Source organism: Lates calcarifer, linkage group LG5 (genome assembly GCF_001640805.2).
Source record: "Lates calcarifer isolate ASB-BC8 linkage group LG5, TLL_Latcal_v3, whole genome shotgun sequence".
Lineage (NCBI taxonomy): Eukaryota > Metazoa > Chordata > Actinopteri > Centropomidae > Lates > Lates calcarifer.
Window position 1 is genome coordinate 17122614 of NC_066837.1, and position 22396 is coordinate 17145009.

The following is a 22396-nucleotide window of genomic DNA, read 5'->3' on the forward strand; positions in this document are numbered from 1 at the left end:
ATAGTCAAGTTGACCCACTATAAGTGGATTTGTAATCCCTGAGTGGATTTAAACTGTGTTTACTGTCACGGCCGTTTGTGTGTGCGTGCTTATTTGAGTGTCTGCACAGCTGCATCTGTTTCCCTCAGTCACTAACTCTTTAGTCCATACTGTTTTTCGATCATATGCCACTAATCAGAGTTGCAGACTAAAGCCACGGTGCTTTACTTATAAATGTAATGTAATTAAGAGTGACATACAGTAGGTACAATTATTTCTTTCTTGTACTTTTGGATGGAGAAATCTATTGTAACAGTGCAATGCTACACAAACACATCCACACATGTGCAACACACACACAATCACAGGGTGTTCTGGCTGTGCCTCGGAGAGGCTAAGCTGCTTTGGGACTGAGGGGAGCTCTGATACTGTCACCAGTCGATTAATCGGCCATTACCAACACCAGCCCGGGCCAGAGAGTCTAATGCTAATATGGCTCTGCCACATAAACGCTGGTAAGTCAGGGTGTGCGGGGTCAAAGGGAGATCAGACCACTGCTAGAGCTGAATGTGCCATGACCCTAAATGTTTGGTTGAGGCAAGAGTCAACTTAGGTCAATCAAATCAAATTCGAATTAGGTACAAAGGCATTGGAGTTTAATGATGGGTACAGATGGAGCTGGAGGAGACAGTGTAAACACTTGAGGCCAATGTACTGGAGGCATAAGGGGTGAGGAAGTCAGAACATCACATCCAAAAGAGCTTACACGTGTACAGTGTGTGGATAATTGATCCCTTATAACCTGATTAAGGCACTTGTAGATTAAATGTCGCTGTTCTGAAAGACAACTTTGAGTATCCTACTTAATAATGTGGGTAACAGGGAGAGCACAACTAAGGTGATGATTTCACAGTTCACTCAGGAAAAGGTAAAGCTACTATGTTTCCATGAGCACTTGGCTGCCACAGAAGCCAAAGTTTAAAGATCGAGGTTAATGTGAGAGAAATTATATAGGATATGCCACCACAGACCACCTTCTAGATTTGCATGGGATGACGTCAAAGAGCTTAAATCTGGGGAAAATCTTCTCCTGTTTGTTGACTGAAAGGCTCATGGATCATTAAGTAAAGTCAAGACGGGACTGCAGAAAAAAAGAAAAACAGGTAGAAAAGTAAAAATAGGTTAAAATAAAGTCTAATTCTGTACACTGTGCTTCTGGGCTTGTGAAGGCGGGCATAATCTAATTAGTTCTATTAAAACTATTTAAGGACCTAAATGTGAAATTACTAAGTCTGTATTAAGATGGCGAGGAAAGAAAAATCTGAGATGAATTTAGTGAGGGGGTACTTCTGGGTCTGCAGTGATAACATAGGCAGATTAGTTAAAGGCATGTTTTGGGTCAAAAGGTCAAAATAGCAGCACTGCACTTGGTTCTGTTTATCAGCTAAATTCAGCTTAACAAAGTCACATTTATATGTGTTCAGAAGTTTTAGAAGTTTTGTTTCAAGTTTGGAGTCAGGCAGACGATGAAGAAACTACATGAATTTCTATTTTTGATAAGGAAATGAAATTAGAATGAGGAATCAATATCTTTGGGCAGCTGGCAGATTATTTTATTTAAACTGAGGTTAGTTTGCTTAAATCTACATTAGATTAATTTAATTTAGTTGACACTTCCTGAATGCAAGTGACGTTTATATGTATTAAAAGTATCAAAGATGAAATGAAATGGACAGAGATGAGCTGTGGTTGTTGGCAGTAGCGATGCCAGTGCCACCCAGACGGGGCCCTCAGGGAAAACATTTACTGGCCCCTCAGTAACACCTCTGCGTGTCTTAGTGTGTGTGTGTGAGTGAGTGAGTGAGTGAGAGAGAGAGGGAACGTGTGTTTGTGTGAATGTGTGTGTGCGTGCGTGTGTGAGAGTGAGAGTGTACATTTATTGGCCCCCTGCTGCCACCTCTGGGGAGGAGCCGTCCAAGTGCTGAGTGACACACGCTGCTTAGTGTCTTAATGGAGGGAGAGGAGGGCCAGCCAAACCACAGCCTCTAGACTGGGATCTCACAGCCTGTAATTATGGAGAGATGTTAAAGTCGCTCAGTGTGTGCGTGCGCGTGTACGAGAAAGACTGAGAAACAGAGAGGCAGGGAGATAGACTTCGTCCTTTTCTTCACGATCACAATTGAATCCTAGGTGTGTGTGTGTGTGTGTGGTGTGTGTGTGTGTGTGTGTGTGTGTGTGTGTGCCAGTGGACCTGTACCATTGTCATGCGTAACTGTGAGTATGTGGGATTTCTTTTTTTTTTTTTTTGGTACAGTGGTGTATATCAGTGCCATGTGTCTCCTGCTGCTCCAGCTGTGGCTATGCTCACACACACACACACAAAATCACACATATACATACACACACACACACACACACACACAAAAAGGAGAAATGAAAGTTGTTGGGAACCGGAGCTGCGTTCAATTAGGGTAACCACATATTTACAAACAGTGGGGGGAAAGCTGCCTTTCTGTGACTCATCAGCCAAGCGGCACACTTGCACTTTTGACTCCGGGCCTGCCTCTCCCAACTGCACAGCTAAGAGCGAGGGAGGGAAAGAACAGAGGGACAGAGGGAGAGGAGGAGGGAGATGACAGGGTGTGGACAGAATGAAAAACGCACACATGGCATGCTGGCTGTACATGTGTGAGCAACCGCATAAACAAATACATATGTGTGCATACAAACACTTGCGCAAATTAAATGAGCTCACTTAAACTCCTGTGGTGTGAACAAAAGCACACAGATCCACACAGAACCTGCTTACTTTTGGAAAATGACTGATCGCCTCAAATGCAAAACATAAATTCCGGTTGGAAAGTACAAAATGTTACAAATTGGCTCTTCACCATTTAATATTTTTTTAATGATGAATGTGATAACATTTTTACAGTAGTCTGGTTGAGGACATCTAGCAACAGGTCCCTTTCTGCTGCATTAGTCTTCCCAGTATTGTGCAAAACTATTCCTCCAACCTATGATGGAAAGAGATGACTACAGGATCTGGTCTTACTAGTAGAGTATCAAGGCATGGGGTTTTCCATAAATCTGAGACCCTTCTGTGCGTTTCTCATCGGACTATATGTTTCGTCTGTCTTAACATGCAAAACCCCAGTTCTTCATGCACACACAGTGTGGATCCATGTACCACAGATGTACCTCTTCCTGCACCTAAGAGGCTGTTGTCAAAACCTGCTCATGTGCATGTGGCAAACATGAGACCACTTCAAAGTGCAGAGACCAGCACTGGCCTTGTTTTTTCTCCTTGGCTGTCAGCGCCTTGAGAGAGAGCAAACGGAGGCACAAGGCCCTAAGTGTGAGTGCTGTTTGTCTTGACTTGACCTTGGTGGGTGCGCGTGCATGTGTGCATGTGTGTGTGTGTGCGTGCGGTTGCACGCGCACGCATCTGTGTGGTGGACCACATCAAAGAACGTCAGAGTGGCTCAGTTGTTATGACCTCTGACCCTGGCATGCTCCAAGACAGAGGGAGGGTGGCGGAGGAGGAGAAAAAGACACAGTCAAACATACCCATACACCCACACACACACCCACACACACACACACACACACACACACACACAAGGAAAAGGGTGGGATACACGCTACAGTCTCTAAATTTACAACAGCTAGAAAAACAACCACGGATTGAGATGTAGCAATTTGTCTTGTTAAGTTTTATAGGGACCTGTGAGCAGGCACACACAAGTAAATCATTAGGACACGTATATGCGCACACACTAAAACGGTCACACAGACATTCCTGTATCCTCTCTCTGCTCTCTGTCTGTCTTCTTCTGCGGCACAGCCCGTCCTCCATCCTGTTCAACCTGTCTGAGTCTGAACGTCTGTGTTGCAGCGTCTCCTTGACTCAATCAATTGCAAATGTTCATGATTCTCATTTGACTTTGGTATGAAAATTGAGGACAAATGGAAGAGTTTCTTGGCCCTTGGATGAGCACTTTATCTGTCTCTCTTTTCATCATTTGTACGAAGTGAATTCTTCAAAGGTGATCTCTCCTCTACATCTTTGCTACATTTATTTTTAGCCGACGGCGGATATAACCTAAGTCCTTGACAAAACATCAAACGTCGGTTTAGCATGTGTGTGCATGGTGTATGAGTCACTGGATCAGTATATGTGTGTTTTAACATGTTTGTCCAACCTGCAGTGAATGACTCATTCCCTCTGTGTGTAAATGTACATGCGCGTGTCTATACGTGTGTGTATTTTCTCTCTGTGTGTGCGTCACAGCTGTAATAACTTACAGCTCCCTGCATTTTAGCTATGCTGTCACGGTCCATTATAATGTTCCTTCTACACGCAGAGACACACACACACACACACACACATATACACACAAACTAATGAAAACATTTCTGAATAGCACTCATTTGAGAACAAGAATATCCCAGTTGAGTAATCAGAGAACTTCAGTTAAATGATACCTGAACTTGGTCTCTGATCACCACAGTTCTGTGCCGTCAGCTACAGTTACAAAAAATTATATCTTCTGCAGGTGCTGACAGCATGGCTGTTTCTACAAGTGCATGCATCTGTGGGCTGTGCAGTATATCCCACCTCAGTGTGCAATGGGCAGTCTGTGTGACTGCACTGTATATACGGTCATGCATATATATTACTGCATGCTTGTGTGTCGTTGTGTGTATATAAAGCAGCCCTTGACAGCCACTGGGGGCGGCGGTGGTGCGGCCGGTGTGTTTGCCTTGGCAGCAATTCAGCATTCCACATTCCTCTGTGATATTCAGTACTGTGACCTCAGGAAACCCGCCCTGCAGAGAAGCTCTCTCTCTCTCTCTCTCTCTCTCTCTCTCTTACGTTCCTCCTCTCTCTTCAGACTCTCTTTCTCCCTCTCTCTCTCTTGCCACCTCCCCACTTTACTCTGTTTCTCTCTCTCCCTCCCTTCCTCTCTATCTTTCACTCCGCCCTCTTTTCATATTTGAACTTGGGAAATCATCTGTCATCCACCCCCCCTTTACCCTCCGTTTATTTTCCCTGCTTCCTTCTCTTGAAAAAGTTTCTCCTCAACGCTCCCCTCTTTTTCTGACAGAGGTCCCCTGATGAGGCACCTTTCTCAGTGCTCCAAGTTTGAAACACGCATCTCACTGCTGTCACTGAGAATTCACAACACTTCACGCTGTCCCGGTCACTCAATGCATCACTCAGATGCATATTTTTCCTTTATTAGGAGCTCCCTCTGTATCCACAGTACAGCCAGAGGCCAGAAGGAGCAATTCCCCCTGTTTCCCAGCCTCTTTCCTTCTCAAGACTTTCATTCCTGCCACTGGAATCCTCACACACATAAGCTAAAGAATATAACTGCATACGTTTAAATATTTAATTGTACTTTAAATGTACTACATTTGATGAGACTTTGTACAAAGAATGCATGAATATTGGTTATCGACTGGTTTTCTGGTCTCCTATAACAAACTTGCTATCTATCTTGTTGTGTGTCAGCAGACTCCTCCTCTGACCCCTCCCTCTTCTCATCAAGGCCATGCCCACATGCCCAGAGAGACATTTCACCTGAGATGACCCTACGCCCGGGGCAAGGCGGTTCCTCCTCCCTTCCTCCCTCCCTGCTTGCCTCCCTCTTTTCTCCCCCCTCTTAGCTTGGGCTGTAAACTACTACGCACATACTTAAAACACATGGCCGCCACACCTGCCACCGAGAGGCACCGAGGGCTGTGAGAAAGACAAAGAAAGAGAAAGAGGGAGAGCAGCGGAAAAGAGCTGGCAAAGTTTATGCTATATTTATACTATATGCTTATTTATACTAAATGAAGTAAGAAAGAGAAAGTTATCGGAAAAAATTTTGGAAGCCCAGACAAACCTGTCTCTGCATGGTGAAAAGAATGACGATCAAATTCTTTTTAAGCCTGTAAATTCACATAACTTCAGCCAATAAGAGACAGACACTCTGACTATATCCTGAGTAAAACATGAAAGCTATTATAAAGTCAAACTGAAATAGTCAGATTAAAACTCTGTTAGTGGGATTTAGTGGGAATATTCTGTGTAGGGAAGATAATTCACAGACAGTGTGCTAAAATCCAAGAGAAACAGAAAATAAAGATAACAATTGTAGACAGTAACGACCCCCCCCACCCCACCCCCTCCCAAATGAGGCCTCCCCATGTCATACTGTAGCTATCTACTGTGTGCAGTGTGTGCAGTGTGTGGTTGACCCAAATACAGTAGAGCGGAGCGGAGCAGGGGTGAACTGAGGTAAAGGGTGGAGCAGCCAGTCAACCCTTTTATCTCCCTGTCACTGTGACACTTTCCTCTATCTCAAGTGTACCTTTATATGGCCCGAGAGTGCAGCAACAGCCCCTGTAAACCGCTGAAGTCATAAAAATAAACACAGAAGAGAGAGAAAGACAAAGCAAAAGAGAAAGAAAGAATGATATGGACTTACATAAAAAGATGTGGGACGTAGTTGTTTGTGTGCCCGTAGAGGTATAAGTCACGAGGACAGCATGCAACATCAATTAAGGCTATCCTACATAAACACAGCCATAAGGCCGCACACAGATGCTTAGTCCATTTAGAAAAACAAACAGATAAAAGTGCATCTGTGGGGTAAGGTCAAGTTACATATGTTTATATAAGACTGTGTAGTGAACGTGTGTTGCCATACTTTTATGCACTGTATTATGTGTAATACATTGTTTGAAGCATTTGCAAAGAAGTGCACAGTTCTCTGAGAATCTCCAAACTTTGGGAGCATATGATTAACACAGAGGAATGAGAGCATGTGTGCAAGCATATGTGTGTTTGCGGTGGGATGTGTGTTAAGTGCATATGTGTATGTGTGTTTGCAAGACTATGAGTGAGCGTATGTGTGTGTGTTTCGGATTAAGAGCTTCACCCCTGGACCTCGAAATTAGATAGGGGATTAGCGGGACACATCCGCCACCTGGCATTTTAAGCCCTGCAATTACAACAACAACTTTTAATCAACAACAGCCACACATGTGTCGCATGCAGTCAGAACTCAGCAACTCATTCATCTTCTTCCTCATCCTGCTCTCTCCCAGGCTGTCATTGGGCTGACCCCACAATAACACCAGGCCACATGGAGGGCAGCTGTATGCTAGGGTTTTTAGGGCTGATCATGACCCACTGTATTAATAAGGATCAGCCTAGATTGGGACTTGTTAGCACTGTGCACTAGGCAAGGATTTAGCATTCAGAGAGACTTTTAGTTGGCACAGGACAAGGAGATAGGATGTAAAGCAGTTGGCACTAGGCTAGGAGGTAGCATCCCATTAGCACCTGTGCAAGGCATTTACCATCCAAAGAGCATGGCGCTATAGTAGGAGTTACTAATAATGTGATACCTCATTGAACCCCTGTAAAAATTCTTTTACTCTAGTTGCCATGCTCGGGGGGGGTCAGAAGTCAGGGTTGGTTACAGAGTAGCACGCTTGGAGCTGGTAGGGGATTCGGTGTCTTATTGAAGGCCACTTTAACAGGTTGGGAACTTGCCCACCACCAGAGCTTTAACCTGACTCACTAAGCCACCCTGCTGTTATTCAAACCCCTGGTTCCAATGTAGCTAAAAGCTGGGAACAAGCCTTGACAGTGAAATGTTGTTTAACACAAATCTAACACTTTACTACGATGTTAAACACAGCTGAAAACAGCAGCACGCAGAAAGCTTTACACCCATTGCGCTTCAAGAGCTGTCTATATCCTCCTGCTGTCCTGCGGAGGCTGTAACAGTGAAGGGCGGGGGTATTCAGTCCACACGGACACGTTGCGCCAAAGAAATAAAAAAGCATCAAGGGCAACCAAACCCTTGACAATTCTGCTCCATTTCGTGTCCAACACGCAGTGGGGAGGAAGACACAGCAGGCTAGCAACCAAACTAAACACAAACAGCAGCCAGACACCATGAAAGGAAAAGAAATCATGTTCTTTTTCATGCACACCTCCAGTTAAAAACACTAATACACATACACAAAAGTCCTCCTGTGTTCGAGGAGGCAGTTTAGACCACAAAGTGAGTGAGTGGAAAGAAAGAATTAGCCTGTGTACCAGGATCCACTGCCAATAAGCCAATAACTAAGACTCATACATGTACAGTATAAAGTAAAATACACTTTCCAAACCTCATTACATATAATAAAAACTGTACTCTTGATTCTGAGAAACCATGATTCAGATAGCATTCAAAAGAGAAGAAACTGAGAAAAAAAGAAAACTATTTTAAACCAAAGTACAGAGAAAGCCAAAAGAAAAACCCCAATCAAAGGAAAACAAAGGAGGGAACAAAGAGAAAGGGAGCACAACTCTGCATTTTTTCTTTATTAACAAGCAGCGTTTCCATCCAACATCTCAGATAGCAATCTACCACAAATTAGGACCAGATTTCTTTAATTGACCATCATGTTGCTTTTAAAGATGAAGTGTCACCTTGATTTACCACTACTCTCTAAGAAGGTGACAGCAAAAAAAAAGGAGAAACAAAAAACAGAGGGAGAGAGGGAAACAGGATGATTAGGCTGAAAGAGAAAGTGAACAAGATGAACAGAGAATTTGAGAGGGAGAGGGAAACAGAGAGAGACAGAGGGAATGGGAGAGAGGAGGGTAATTGCAGGAAAAGGGGCTCATTAGTCCGTCACTATCCTCAATCTAACCCCCAATTTCAGGTCAGGAGGAACACAGAGGGAGACCAGAGAAAAAAAAGAGAAACAAACAAGGATGGAGCAACTTAATAATACTCCATCTCCTGTTTACGTAGTCTCAAACGATGTAGTCTCAAACTTTTCTCCCTCTGTTCAACTTTCTACCTCTGGCCTCTTTACACTAGCTGGCAGCTCTGAGCATGCACACTGCCGCCAGCACCGTCATGGATCACACACCATATCTCCTTACACACCTCGCATGACGAATCCACTGTTTCCCTGCCACAGGCTGAACTCACTTAGGAGTGAGGAAGAAGCACTGACTTCGTCCTCACAAGGGGGGTGGGGGGGCAGAGGCAAAGGAGTGGTTAAAAATCGATGAGACAGAACTATCAGGGAGAGACTCACAATACCAAGTTCTGACTAAACTGTCCATAAATCCCTTTACAAAACCCAGCTCAGGCAAACTGTATACTACTGCTACTTTAATCAAGTGGAAACCTACTGTAGCAGTGACTGGCCCGTGACCAATTACGGATACTGACTCATAGTTTAAGAAAGCAGGGTGATGAGATATCCATTCCTTCCCTGCAGAGTCAATGTGTTGCCCTACCCACCCTCTGTGCAGTTAAGATCTGGAATGTACTGTACAGAGAGCAGCAGACTTTCAGTCAGGCTGCTCAACAGAGTAGGAGTCTCTGTCGCCTGGAGAAAAAGTGCTGCCTAAACTGCATTTTACACCTGATAATATAAAAAACTGAGTCACATGTTTTTTTTTTTTTTAAACTTAGCTCCCAATGCCAAGCACCACTTTTAGGATCTGATAACTTGCTGTATTTAAACACCAACTCTCCATTGGTGTCTCAGGCAAAAGAGCTGGGCCCCAGAATATGTGCACTAAATAGTATCAAAAGCAATCTGCTCTGGCTAAATATAGACACTAGGTACGGCTTTCTCCTTAGTGCTGATATTGTTGGCAAACTGTCAATCGCCAGGGCAGGGGAAATTGAAAAGACATAGTGTGAAGATGCTCTAAGTCAGCAGGACCCTGCAGCTCCAGTCTCCTACGCTCACTGTGCCACAGCAGGAAAGCCCAGCTGGAGAAAGCGGAGATAAGGATGAGCGCCACATGGATACCTACTGTACCAGCCTACCCAATAGCTACCCAGGTTTCAGCTTTGAATGTGTGTGTCTGTGTGTGTGTGTGTGTGTGTGTGTGTGTGTGTGTGTGTGTGTGTGTGTGTGGAAGGGTGGATGAAAGTGCCAAGTGCCAATCCAAGCAACGAGATAACCCACCCAAAGTGTTGCAGGATTTTCTACAGTATCCGGAGGAAGTGCAAATAAATACAAACACGCTCAAGTGTCTTCTCTATTTAGCATACAATCTGGATCGCACTAACATAATCATCACATTAAGTATGAGGAGTCTGTGTGTCACCTGCTTGTTTTGATTCCAATTAAACAGAGTGAAGCAGATCACCATACCTTCACTTCCACACAGGAAGCCATGCACTCACACGCTTTAGTGGAGGAAAAAAAAAAGCAATCTGCAGGAAAAATAACAGTAAAACAACAACCCCTCATGAATGAATTTCTCTTGTTCACATTGTTGGTCCACTGACAGTTTTCAGCATCAGTCATCAAACCATATTGCCTCAACAGATGCACAGTGCTGTTCACATCATAATCATGCATTTAAATATGTACACGTTTCAGCAAGACACACAAAGCCAACTATGTGCAGCTGAATATTTATACACCACAAGAGAAAGGCATTGTTCAAAAAACGTATATGCTCATATATTATACATTGAAAATCCATCTCTATGCTGTCTGTCTTTCTCCCTCTCATTCTCTCGTCTCTCTCTCTCTCTCTCTCCTGCTTTCTCTCATGTGGGAGGCAGCACTGGGCACCCAGCCATGCCACATCAATATGCGTACTGGTGAAACGCTTCCCCTGCTTCCCCCGTGCTGCAGTCGCCGAGGCCTGCAGCAGTGGAAGCGGTGGCTAATGTCACCGGATATGGCAGGTCATGTTAGCTGGTAGTTAGTTAACGGAGGTTAGCGAGCTAGCACTCCCACCGCGGCTGTGGCGCGCCAGAGCCAGGCTGGCCTTGTCGTAGCAACCTGCCGCGGCGACAGCCCGTTGACGCTGACAACGCCAGCCAGTGCCACCCTGGAGGCACCTTGGATTCTGCCCAGGCAAGGTTCCCTGGGAGCTTTGGTTGCCATGGTGCCAGCCGAATTTGGGTCCAATAAACGTGAGGCGAACAGGCGGTGGGGCTGGGGAGGGGGACTTTGGGGTGGCAAGACAGAGGCTAGAGAGAAGGAAAGGGGGGTTCCTGAGTGCTATGGCAACCTTAAAATCAATCCTGTGGTTCAAAAGGAGTCAAAAAAGGTCTGTTTAAATAAAGATATATTAATGCATTAATAGAGGAATATTAAAATAACATCATTGATAACCTATAAAAGACAGGCAGTGAGAGAGAAATTGAGTGCATGCGTTCTGGATGCTGCTGATAACCTAGACAAAGGGCTTTTGAAAGAGACTCTTGGCAATATGAATGAAAAGATGAATGCATTATATGTCTTCTACTGCTCTGAAGTTGGAACTGCAAAGCATAAAGCTCAGCTGTCTGATTAGATGAGTTAAAGTGACAGATGCACATCTCATATCTTACACTTCAAGGCCACTTCTATGAACAAGGTGTGCTCTCAAATCATTAGAGGCAAGTTAAAAAGCAGTAAGAATTGTTAACATTCACACTTAAGTGAAATGTAAGCTACATTAACGCTTTTGAAACATGGCACTTGGCTTCTGTGTCAGTCATAATTCACTAAGTGGTTGGAGGTGACTTAACCCTGATCTTTATATTCATTAATTAATCCTCTCCTCTTAATTAAAAAGTTTGCATAACGGAAATGCACAAAAGTACTTTTTAGCACTTAGTTTACACTTGGCTCCCTTGGCCAACAGGCTGACGAGCTGAATTATGAACAGCTGAAGCAGAGAGCAATACACACCACCTTGCTGTGGCCAGTTTACCGCAGTGTCCCTGAGACCCTAAGACTCTGCTCCTTCCAAACTCTCAGTCGCATTAAAAAAAAGACCTGCTGCTTGGCTCATAGGACTGTAAATCATGCAAAATAGAGCACAGCACTCAGTCTGGAAAAAATAACCATGTATAATGAGCAAACAGAGACATATGCACATATGCACTCTCACACGCGTGCACGCCTGTGCGAACAGGCACATAAGCCTTGCCAAAAGCACACCACCCCCTACACCGCTTTGTACGAGACACACAAACGCGCGCTGTCATCGGCCTATCCCACAGTTCTAACCCCGAAAACACAATCCTTCCCTGAATCCACGATGGTGATAAAGAACAAACAAAAACACACTATCTCTACCCCCACCTTACCCCACTCGTTAAGACTGTGTCCACCTCCCACCTGCTCTGCACCCCCCCCACCCCTCAAAATTCACACGAACATAAACGAACACACACACAAATACTAACACCATTCCACTCCAAACTCATCCTGTTATCTAAACAAGCGCCGTCCTCTCGTCAGCGTCAGTGGGTTCCTTTCTGTGTCTCCTCAGAGAAAAGAGAGACTCTCCTGTTCACAGATGAATGGAGTCTTTTGATGAAGCGCCGAGCCTTGTTTACTGCCACTCCATTTATTTACCGGCCTGTTTTTCAAGTCGTCATTGAGGGACACTCTACCCCACCCCTCCACCCCTCATCCTCCTCACCCCCTCAACTTCACCCACCTACCCCCTCCATCTCATCCTCTACTTAACTACACCCCACCCCACCCCTCAACACACAGGCACATATACACACTATCCCCCCTCTCAATCCCATGTCGTTCCCTATCCCGTTTCATCCTGCTTTCTTCTCTCCGTCTAGTGTCCTAGATCTGTGTCCAAACTGATTTGAAGCTTACTCGCTTACACAGACGCATGCCAAATTTGATTCTCTGCATTCTGTTGTGCTTCTCAGCTAGCTCACTCGTTCGCCCCCCCCCCCCCAACCCCACTTTCTGTATTCTCTCAACTGCTCCTCTTCTCATGGTGTAACGAACGCCAAACGATGCCCTCATGAAGGTTGTATCTCAAGGAGGACTGGTGGCCCGCTGTGAAACTGCTAAGACATTTTTAACTGAAAAACAGGCAGGCACAACCTGGTAGAAAGAAAAATCTACCATGTATGATGTGAAATATTTTAACCAGGGAAAATAAGTGACCGAACTTAATCAGTGGTAGAAAGAAAAGCTCTGAAAATCTCATAAAAATGAAAGCATTACATTTACAAAAAACTAAAAAGAAAATAAACTCCTATCAAGCCTCACAGCTGATATAAAATGCTTCTATTGAAAATATTTTTTCTCAAAAAATTAAAACACACTCAGTGATCAATTATGAAATGTAAAGATACTGTTAAAAAAGGCAGAATGCCAGTCTTTGTGAAGATATATCAACTGAATGCCTGGTGGCAAAACATCTTTGCATTCTACATGAAAGAAAACATCAGAGAATTAAAGAAAAAAAAACTCACAGTCAAGGCTCACAGCCCGTGATGGCCTGCTTTCATGAAAAACAAGGATAATGGTCCTATTGAGCGCTAAAATGTTTGTGCTTACAAGTTATTATACATTTTTCTGTAGCTGCAAACAGGAGTCCAGGGGTGCTAATGAGGCTATGGGAGGGCATTCATTTGAACCCTAAAGAGGAATAAAAGAAAAGGGGAACAAGTAAAAGAAAGAAAAGAAAAGAGAAGAAAGCGAGGATCAGAGGGAGGAGGTTGGCAGGGACTGTGTATGAAAATTTGGCGTCTTCCATACAGAGAGATAGCATCGTGCCAAAAACGGCCGCCGACACAAACTCCTCTCACAACTCCCCTCACTTTCTGAACATCAAACTCCTTTGCTGGGTTAAACTCGCCCACATAATAATTTCTTTATTCTTCAACCCACATGTGCAAAATAAAATAAAACGGGGGTTATTTTTATTTATTTATTTCTAAATCAGAATTGACCTAACTTTTTTAGTCGGCTACAAAAACTCCGTAAATCCACTTCTTATTGGAAAAAGAACTCTGAGGGAAAAACTGAATAAAAACAAACAAAAAGAAAAGCAAGGACGCTTTGGAATTAAAACGTAGTATTGTGACTCTCATTCTAGCATGACTACGGCTGTGTGGTGCTGAATAGCGTTGTTAGCCAGACTAAGCAGCCGATGCCAGGGCCTCGCTGTGAGTGCAGCCCGGTGAATAAGCCATGTTCCCTGGCTCTCCCTCCTTTCTGGCTGGCCTGCCTGATAGTGAGCATTGGCCACTGCACTCTTTCTCCTGCTCCTTCTCCTCCTCCTCCTCCTCCTCCTCCTCGCTGTCTCTCTGAGGTCGGGAAACCCTCCTGAGTGGGTATATGGTTTTTGGGGACAGACACATTTCATGGTTGGCGCCGCTACAAAAGCCTGAAAAGAGACCCGGCACTGGGAAGACACAGTATTAATACAGACAATACCACCCCCTCGCTGCTTCTGACTCTCTCTTTTCTCAATAACCTCTTTCTTTTCTTTTCTTCTCCTCCTTTCTCTCTCCTTTCTCTCCCCTTCTTTCTCCCCTTTTCTTGTTCTCTCAAGGGTTTTTTTTTTTCCAAATAAAAAATTAAAAAAAAAAGCCCACTCAGCTCAAGTAAAGAATGCAGTTTTTATCACTGCATGCTTAGCTTAGCCTACACCCATTTTTATATGACAATCGTTAATGTGTTTTAATGTGTAATTAAATCTCAACAGTAGGTATTATACTGAGTTCAGCAGTGTGTGAAAACACCCTTTTTTCCTTTGGACAAAATGAAAAATTGCTAAGTATTTATATAAATACCACTGCGTAGAGCTCAATATTATAAAATAAAAATAGTCTTTATTACATTTTTTAAAATAATAATCTAAAAAAGTATTTTGATTTCCATAACATATTTCTATAAATTATTTTTAATCACATCATATCTGGGCCTACATATAGATGAAAAAAGCATCTGGGAACTTTAAATCTGACAGTGATTAATATAAACATCATTTTGTGGAGATATAAATTACTACACAAACAAGGTAGCTGTACTTCAAAATGATAAATGTTGTATTAAAGTGAAAAGACCGGAAAGGAAAAAAGGTATGCACCATTAGTGTGAAGAAAAAGTGCAACAGTTAATTTGACACTGAGAATTTCTGTCATCCATCATAAAAAAATAAAATAAAAATGCAGAACAGAAAGCTCAAAAATATCTGTATAAATTCTTCTGCTTTTCTACCTGTGAGAGCTTCACCTGAGGAGAAATAGGAGAAAATCTGACAGCTGAGTTCACTCAAAGAGACAGAGGGAATCAAGGAAAAACTGATAAAAGAGCCAAACAGCACAAACTGCCTCATTTGTCTGTTCCACCGCGATGATGGTCTCCCGATTTCACTGGAATAATCTATTTACCGCACATCTCCCTGCGCTGAAACTCCTCACACAAAAGGGAACAGATGCGGGAAGACCAGAAATGTTCAGGGGTTTTACTTTCTCCCGAGTCAGGCACAGCCAAGGAAACTGAGGCTTATGATCGCTATGTAAAAACCAAAAAAAAAAAAAAAAAAAAGGCAGGGAGCTGTTTCTAGGACAAAGGCACTGTATCACGGAGCATGCCAGTTTTCACTGGTCAATTTAATGGGAGACCAAACATAACAACATTGTCTTTGACTTGCCTTTCTCATGTTTTTTTTTTTCCCCTGGAGTCTGCTTGTGTCATCATGGTCTCATGAGATAAATGCAGACCCTGCGGTTTTGGATCAATCTATGTACGTCTGTGACACCCCAACGTCAGGCTCGCGTCTTTGTGTGTGTGTGTGATTGTGAGTGTGTGTGTGCATGTTTTGGAGCGAATGAGCACACAACAGGGCTTTGGCTAGCCCGATACCATTAGCTATCCAAATACACAGACTTTTTTCCGAAGCCAAGAATAGTGTGAGAAGACTCCCTCTCACTCTGTCTCTCTAATGTGACGGGGCTTTCCCTCTATCTTAACCCTTCAAATTTGATATGCAGCCACATCAACGTGCCCCTGACGCCAGACAGAAAGACGGAGGCACGCAGGAGAAGATGCGGACCCGGCTAAACGAGAGCCATCAGCGAAACATTTACTGATGCCAAAGCCGCTCTCTGCATGTGGAGAGCTTTTCTTAGCCGTCGTGGGCCCCGTTCCCACCACACACAATACAAAAGCCTCAGACCTGACCGACTCCCTCAGTGTTGAGATTTCATTTAATCAAAACTCAATGCTCACTTCACTGCTGAGGGTCATCCTAAGCTGCGCACACACAGACACAAACAAAAACACTTACACACAAGGACAGTCCACCCAGCCCTTGTGATGTCATGGGAGCCAGAGAAGAGATCCAGGAAGTAATTAACAACAGATTATTTTCACAAGAAAAAAAAAAAAAACTGAGCCACGGAACAGTGGGAACCTGTGGAATCCATCAGAGTACCCTGTCAACTTTTAACACATCGTGAGCCATTCATCACGTCAGCTATGACTGTTAGGATGCTTCTCTTTTTCTCTGATTCTCTCTCCCTGTCCTAGTCCTACTTTCCCCCTTTCTTTCTCTCTTCACCCCCAAAATAAATCCAGGATACTCAGAGAGTTTTCCTCAGTGATGAACACAAGTGGGGTTTTTATTTGTGAATCCTTCCTGTGGTCAGTGAGTTGGCCGGGGGGGGGGGGGCTGGCCGCAGCACTAGGGTTTCTCTGGGCTTTCTCACAGCGTTGTCCAAGGCATGACTACTGCTATAGCGAGAGGGAGGCGGGATCTGGCACTGTAGAGCGTGGAGTGTGGAGCGGTCATGGCAGAAATGGCACGGCGAGCACATTTCACACCTCCCTCGGAGTGACTGCAAATTTCCTGTACTGCACTTTTGATTGGAAACACATTTGAAACATCTTTTCATGATCACACTTACAGCGTACAAAAGAAAGGAAAGAAAAAAAAAGAAAAAAGCAACAAGAATGAGGTCCAAAGTATGACTAAGTGCACTGAGCTAACTTTGGACCTGACAAATGTTTTTTTTTTTTTAATCTTCTATTTTTCCAACCTTGAATAAATCAGAAATGTGCTGAGCTTAAGCTAAAACAGCACAAAGATTATAAATCAAATAGTCCACTGAACAATATGAGAAGCAACTAAATGATTTCTCCTCAGATGGTGTATAAGCAGACCCACCTATGCAGTAGCCTGACTAACAGAAGTGAGAATTACTGTATATCTAAACTAGTACTGTGAACTAGACCTATCCAACTCACTCCATTCATGGGTTATCAAAGAGACTTTGCCAGTTTGTGGTGCTCTGGCAGACCTTTGGCACTTCCGGGCCAAGAGATCACTATCTCCATTATAATACCAGTCATTCACTCTTAATAAAACACTAAAAATAATGCACTACTCAGTGTGCTGTGCCACAACCACTCTTCCCCTCTCCTCTATCCTCTGCCAGTATTCCAGTTACTGGGTTCAAAGACATGTTTCTCTGTCTGGTTTGTTGCTCTTTATCTGTGGTGCCTGAAAACAGGGGGGAGAAGGTTGTGTATTGTGGCAGCATGGTTTGTTCTGTTACGGCCGCGGTGTGTTATGCTCCGTAACAGAGAGGATCTCAAAGGCTGGCTGGCTGCAGAACAGCCTGAGAAAGCCTGACGGCAAGCCCAGAGATTCCCCGTGGCAGCTTTTGCCACTCTGTCATAAACAAAACACAAGACGTCTTTCTCTTCTTCCCACACCAACGGGCTCGGGCGCTGCCAAACAGAACAATCACTATCGCAGCCTCTTCTCCTTTCCAACGCGCTCTCTCTCTCTCTCTCTCTCTTTTTCCCTCTCTCTCTCTCTCTCTCTCTCTCTCTCTCTCTCTGTGTCTCCTACAATATAAACAAAAGAGATCAGCAGAGGCTTTACCTCTGTGAGAGCAACAATGAGGGCAATGTTTAAGGAGACAAAACAAAAGTGTGCACGGGATCAAAGAGGAACAAGGAAGACAGAGATGCTAAAGACTGACAAAACGCAAACCAAACAAAAACAAACAATGAGCACATCTTGTCATTCACTGCGCGACTGAGGCGAAAAAAACACAACCGCACATTAGTGTAACAGATAAATTCAAGGCTTCGCGTCTGTTTGCTCACAAATATGCATTTACAACTTAAAAGTACATGCGAGCCAAGCGTGGTAACAGTGGTGACCTTATGACAGGTTTGCAGACAGTGGTTTGCCCTTTGTCTATCCCTGTATCCCTCTCTCTCTGTAGACCCCAAGGAGTCTCTCTAACCAGGACTTAAACTGAGCACAGGCTCTTTGGAGGCAGATAGGCACACTGTATTAGCCAGATAAGATAAGAGAGTACAAACAGTAAGTCCACATTATGAATGGACAAGCGCACTGGGCAGCCCCTCCAAGCAGCCATGTGTTTTACTGTATGGCTGTAAACCAAAGTACTGTCGCAACGAGTGCACAGCAACACACTGAAAACTGGACAGCTAACAATGTCAGAGGAGGTAGAGAAAATTTGTCATGATACATTTATAGTTTGTATGTGCATCAGTGTGTCCATGAAAACTGAAAATACACTATTTTTTTTTTTCATTTTTTACCATGCAATCCTCCCTCAGTTGGATACAAGCAATTGTCAAACATACATCCACAATCACGCAGACTCATTTTGAAAACCTTTAAATCACTTATATGTGTATATATGTAGTATAATACAACAAATACATTTTTTACTGTGGACTGGGTTTTGTTCCTGGATCCAGCATAACAGGAAAACCATTTGGCCTTCTCAGTATGTTTTGTAAATTTGGTTGGTCTCACAATACTAATTATACAGATTAAAATACCAAATACTATCGGAATTTCTTCCAGAATTACAAGGTAGTGTAATGTCTTCCTACGAGTATTATTTAATTTACAAACCCATTTTTTTCTGAACACATATCCTGAGCTAAGATTAAGTACATATAATACTAGAATTTTGTGTTGTCTAAGAGTATATTTTAGAAGAAACATAACGTGTTTAACAGTGCTAAATGTTATGAAACTGCAAAACTCAACTCACTGACCCACAATCTTCAATAAGTCATTAGAAAAACACTCTCTTTTTTTGCAGCACTGTCTGTTACAAGCAGTTAAATAAGTCAGCGAAAAAATTACATTAATTATATTTGAGAAACAATTTATCAGAAAAAAAAAATTACTACTACAAGAATGAGACAGATTTCCTCAGTCAACGTCAGGACTGCCCGCTACCTTCGGTTTATCACTGCCACAGACAGACCAACAGAGTGAAGCTGGAGCTGCTGCCAGGGTTTGGCTCAGGCCGTGCGAGGTGTTTGGCCTGGACCGAGATTTTGTGAGTGTGTATGTGTCAGAGAGAGAGAGCAGGAGAGGGAGAGAGAGAGAGAGAGAGAGACTGAGGGGAGGCTGTGATAGCATTTGGCTACACTCATGTTAGCGGCTACCATAAGAGTTCTGCCTAGGCAGAGAGTGAGTGTGTGTATTTGGGCAGTGACTGGGGTATGCTGTATATATACTATGTGCATGTGTGTGTGAAGCTGGTTGAGTCACTGTTTGAAATTTCCAGAAAATTCCAGCTGAGATAATATTAGGTCATGAGCATGTGTTTGTATACGTAGCCAGCAAATGGTGAAGTAGTGTGTATTTGGAGGATTTGGCTGTGAAATGTCTTTCATGTGTATGTGTGTATGTGTATGTGTATGTGTATGTGTGTATGTGTGTGTGTGTGTGTGTGTGTGTGTGTGGTTGCTGTGACAGTTTTTTTTTTTTTTTGATTTTTTTTGCAATGTGGGGAAAAAAAAAATCTACAACACAGCCAGTGTTTTGGCCGAGTGTGTAGAGTATGCGCACTGGAGGCTACAGCGATGTTTGGCCGAGTGTGAGTGTGTGTATCCATGATGGTGGCTGAGATACAACAATGTTTGGCTGTATCAAACTGTATCTATGATAGTCTTTGGCTGAGTGTGTGTGCTGTGTGGGTGTGTGTACGCAATCGTGACTAAAACCGTGTTTGGCTCTACGTGTGAAAGTGCGCTACAAAGATGACAGAGTTGTTTTTCGTTTTTTTCTTTTTTTTTTTTTTTTTAAGCGAATGTGTGTATCTTTATTTAGCTGTGTTTGTATATGTGTGTATGGGTGTGAAGGTGGCTGCTATAGTACTGGCTGTCTGTGTGAGCACTGGCATTTTGTGTGTGAGTGTGTGTTTGGCAGCCAGGTCCAACGTGGTGCTAGCGTTCAGGCAGACGGTGAAGGCGGCAGCAGCCTGCGGCCTGAGAGCAGGAGACTGGCGGCTCTTGTGCTTCTCTCTCTCTCTCTCTCTCTCTCTCTCTCTGTCCCTTACATACACACACAGACACACACACACAAAACAACCTGGGCTGTGGCCAAATGACGATCCCTGGCTACAATGGCCTTATCGTGGTACATACACTTTGACAGACTGAGTACAATCTTCTCACTCTCACTCATCGCACAAAAACACACAATTTGACAGTGGTGATCATCTCATAAAAACACTCACACACAGGCATGCAAATTCCTTCCTATAAAAAACACAAAATACATGCTCGTATGAAGCCGCAAATGCCTCACTCAGAAAAATGAACATGTACTTGCCAGAGCGCGCTGGCCGATTGCCCTTGACAGACACTCACATTTTCTTTTTATTACTGTTGATACTATGCTGTTATGTAAACAAACACCAAGAAACATAAGATAATATGGATAAATATGAAAAATATGCAAAAGGCAAAAAGCTAAACTATTTGCAGTTCATTAACATTCATTCACAATGGAAGCAAGAAGGGATTTTCATTTTGTTTCTCAGAGGTAAATGTTTGCTTAATTTGTTAATTATATAATTTAACTGAATATTAAACACTTTCCTGAATTAATAATTTTCATATATTATCATCAGATAGCTTAGTTATAATCTTAATTCTTTCCTAAATTTGAAACACCTTTTCAGTGTGTTTCTGAGAGATAATCCACATATGTTTGTCTTTATGTGTTTTTATTTCTGCCATCCCCTTTTTATTTAATTATTTATGCAACACAAGCAAGTGTTAAGGTGTGTTTCTGTGTGTGTGTACATGTGTATGATTATGCAAATGTGTGTGCACATATATGTAATGTTTATGTGTTGGCATCTCTCCCTATTAGTGTCTAGCACCCAGTTGGCCACATACCTGGCGTGTGGACGAAGTAGGCCAGGTAGAGGTCCAGCTCCTTGACGGACACTCCGATGTGATGCGGCTGGACACACAGGCCAGGGTTGGTGCACTGTGGCGACTTGACCAGCCGTTCCCCGTCCGTGCTCTCCAGGGGGCTGCCCTTGAACAGGATGACCATCACCAGGTCCAGCCGCCACACCTTGTCGGCCTGGCGCAGGCAGTCGATGCGGCGGATCTTGCCCTTCTGGTCGGGGTTGGACAGCACACAGCAGGGGGGCTTTTTCCCCGTGATGGTGAGCACAAAGTCCTCACGGAACTCAGGCCGGATGTCCTTACGGAGCTTGGCCAGCAGGCGCGAGGCCCACTTCTGCTTGATCTCTGGCTTCTCCCCCAGCAGCTCATCCTTCACTGCGCGCTCTTCCTCCTTGGACATGCGCTTCTCGTGCTTCTTGAAGTACTTGCGCTTGCGGGCCTGCAGGTTGAACCAGGTGTAGGCAAAGGCGCGGACATGGGGCAGCAGGGCCTCGATGAAGGGGTGGAATTCATCCTGGATGAGGGAGGAGGACGGGGGGAGGGCGGAGGAGAGGGAGGAGGGGGGGAAGCAGGAGGAGGCAGTGGAGAGAGAGGGGGAGAATGGGGGAGAGAAGGATGGGGAGAGAGGGAGTGGGGGTGAGGAAGGGAAGAGAGAAGAGAGGCAGTTAGCACCGGCGCGCAGCATGGAGGAGCGGCGCCTGCTCTGTGTGAGCGGAGGGAGAGAATGAGCGAGAGGCGTCGAGAGAGAGAGAGAGAGAGAGAGAGAGAGAGAGAGAGAGAGAGAGAGAGAGAGAGAGCGAGTGAGTGAGAGAGAGCGAGAGAGAGAGAGAGCGAGTGAGTGAGAGAGGAGAGAGAGAGATGCTTTACACTCTCTACCCAACACCTTACACAGACACTTCACATTGATGGACACATTTTTCAAAACACCGACCAACTCAACACTGAAAGACTGAGACGTGAGATGTCTGAGTAAAAATTAAAAATTAAGTCTCTTCAGTGAGGATTTTCTCCAAGTGATATTAGTGTAAAAATGTATGTGCCTGCCTAAATAAATAAATATTTTTAAAAATGTATTAGTTATGAGTAAAAATATTTCCAGGCTTGCCTCTAGCCATTAAATAACTACAGCAAAAACAGTATTAATTCTATAAGAAACTAATAATTCCAAAAAATATTTTATATCTACATCTGTGAAAAAGTAAAAATGTAGCATTTATAAAACATAATGCAGACTGACTACACTAACTAAAATACATAATGCATACAACACTGAAATAATTTGAGAACCAACCTAACAAATTCTAATTATTAAAAGGAAAGCAAAAAGTAACATAATAAAATGATACAATATAAAATATTTGTCCATAAATAGCATAACTGCATTTGCACTCAAAATTACAGTTGT

The 22396-nt window shown here is 43.6% G+C and overlaps 1 protein-coding gene across 15 annotated transcripts in view; it reads right to left on the bottom strand.

Annotated features, from left to right (window-relative positions):
• The window catches only part of nfixa (nuclear factor I/Xa), a 135668-nt gene that overhangs the window by 52416 nt on the left and 60856 nt on the right, over nucleotides 1-22396 (bottom strand). For all 15 annotated transcript variants that reach the window (XM_018664959.2, XM_018664968.2, XM_018664965.2 and 12 more), the window contains one exon: nucleotides 20974-21505. In XM_018664959.2, coding sequence (XP_018520475.1) covers nucleotides 20974-21505 — 532 coding nt within the window. The remainder of the gene's footprint in view (nucleotides 1-20973; nucleotides 21506-22396) is intronic.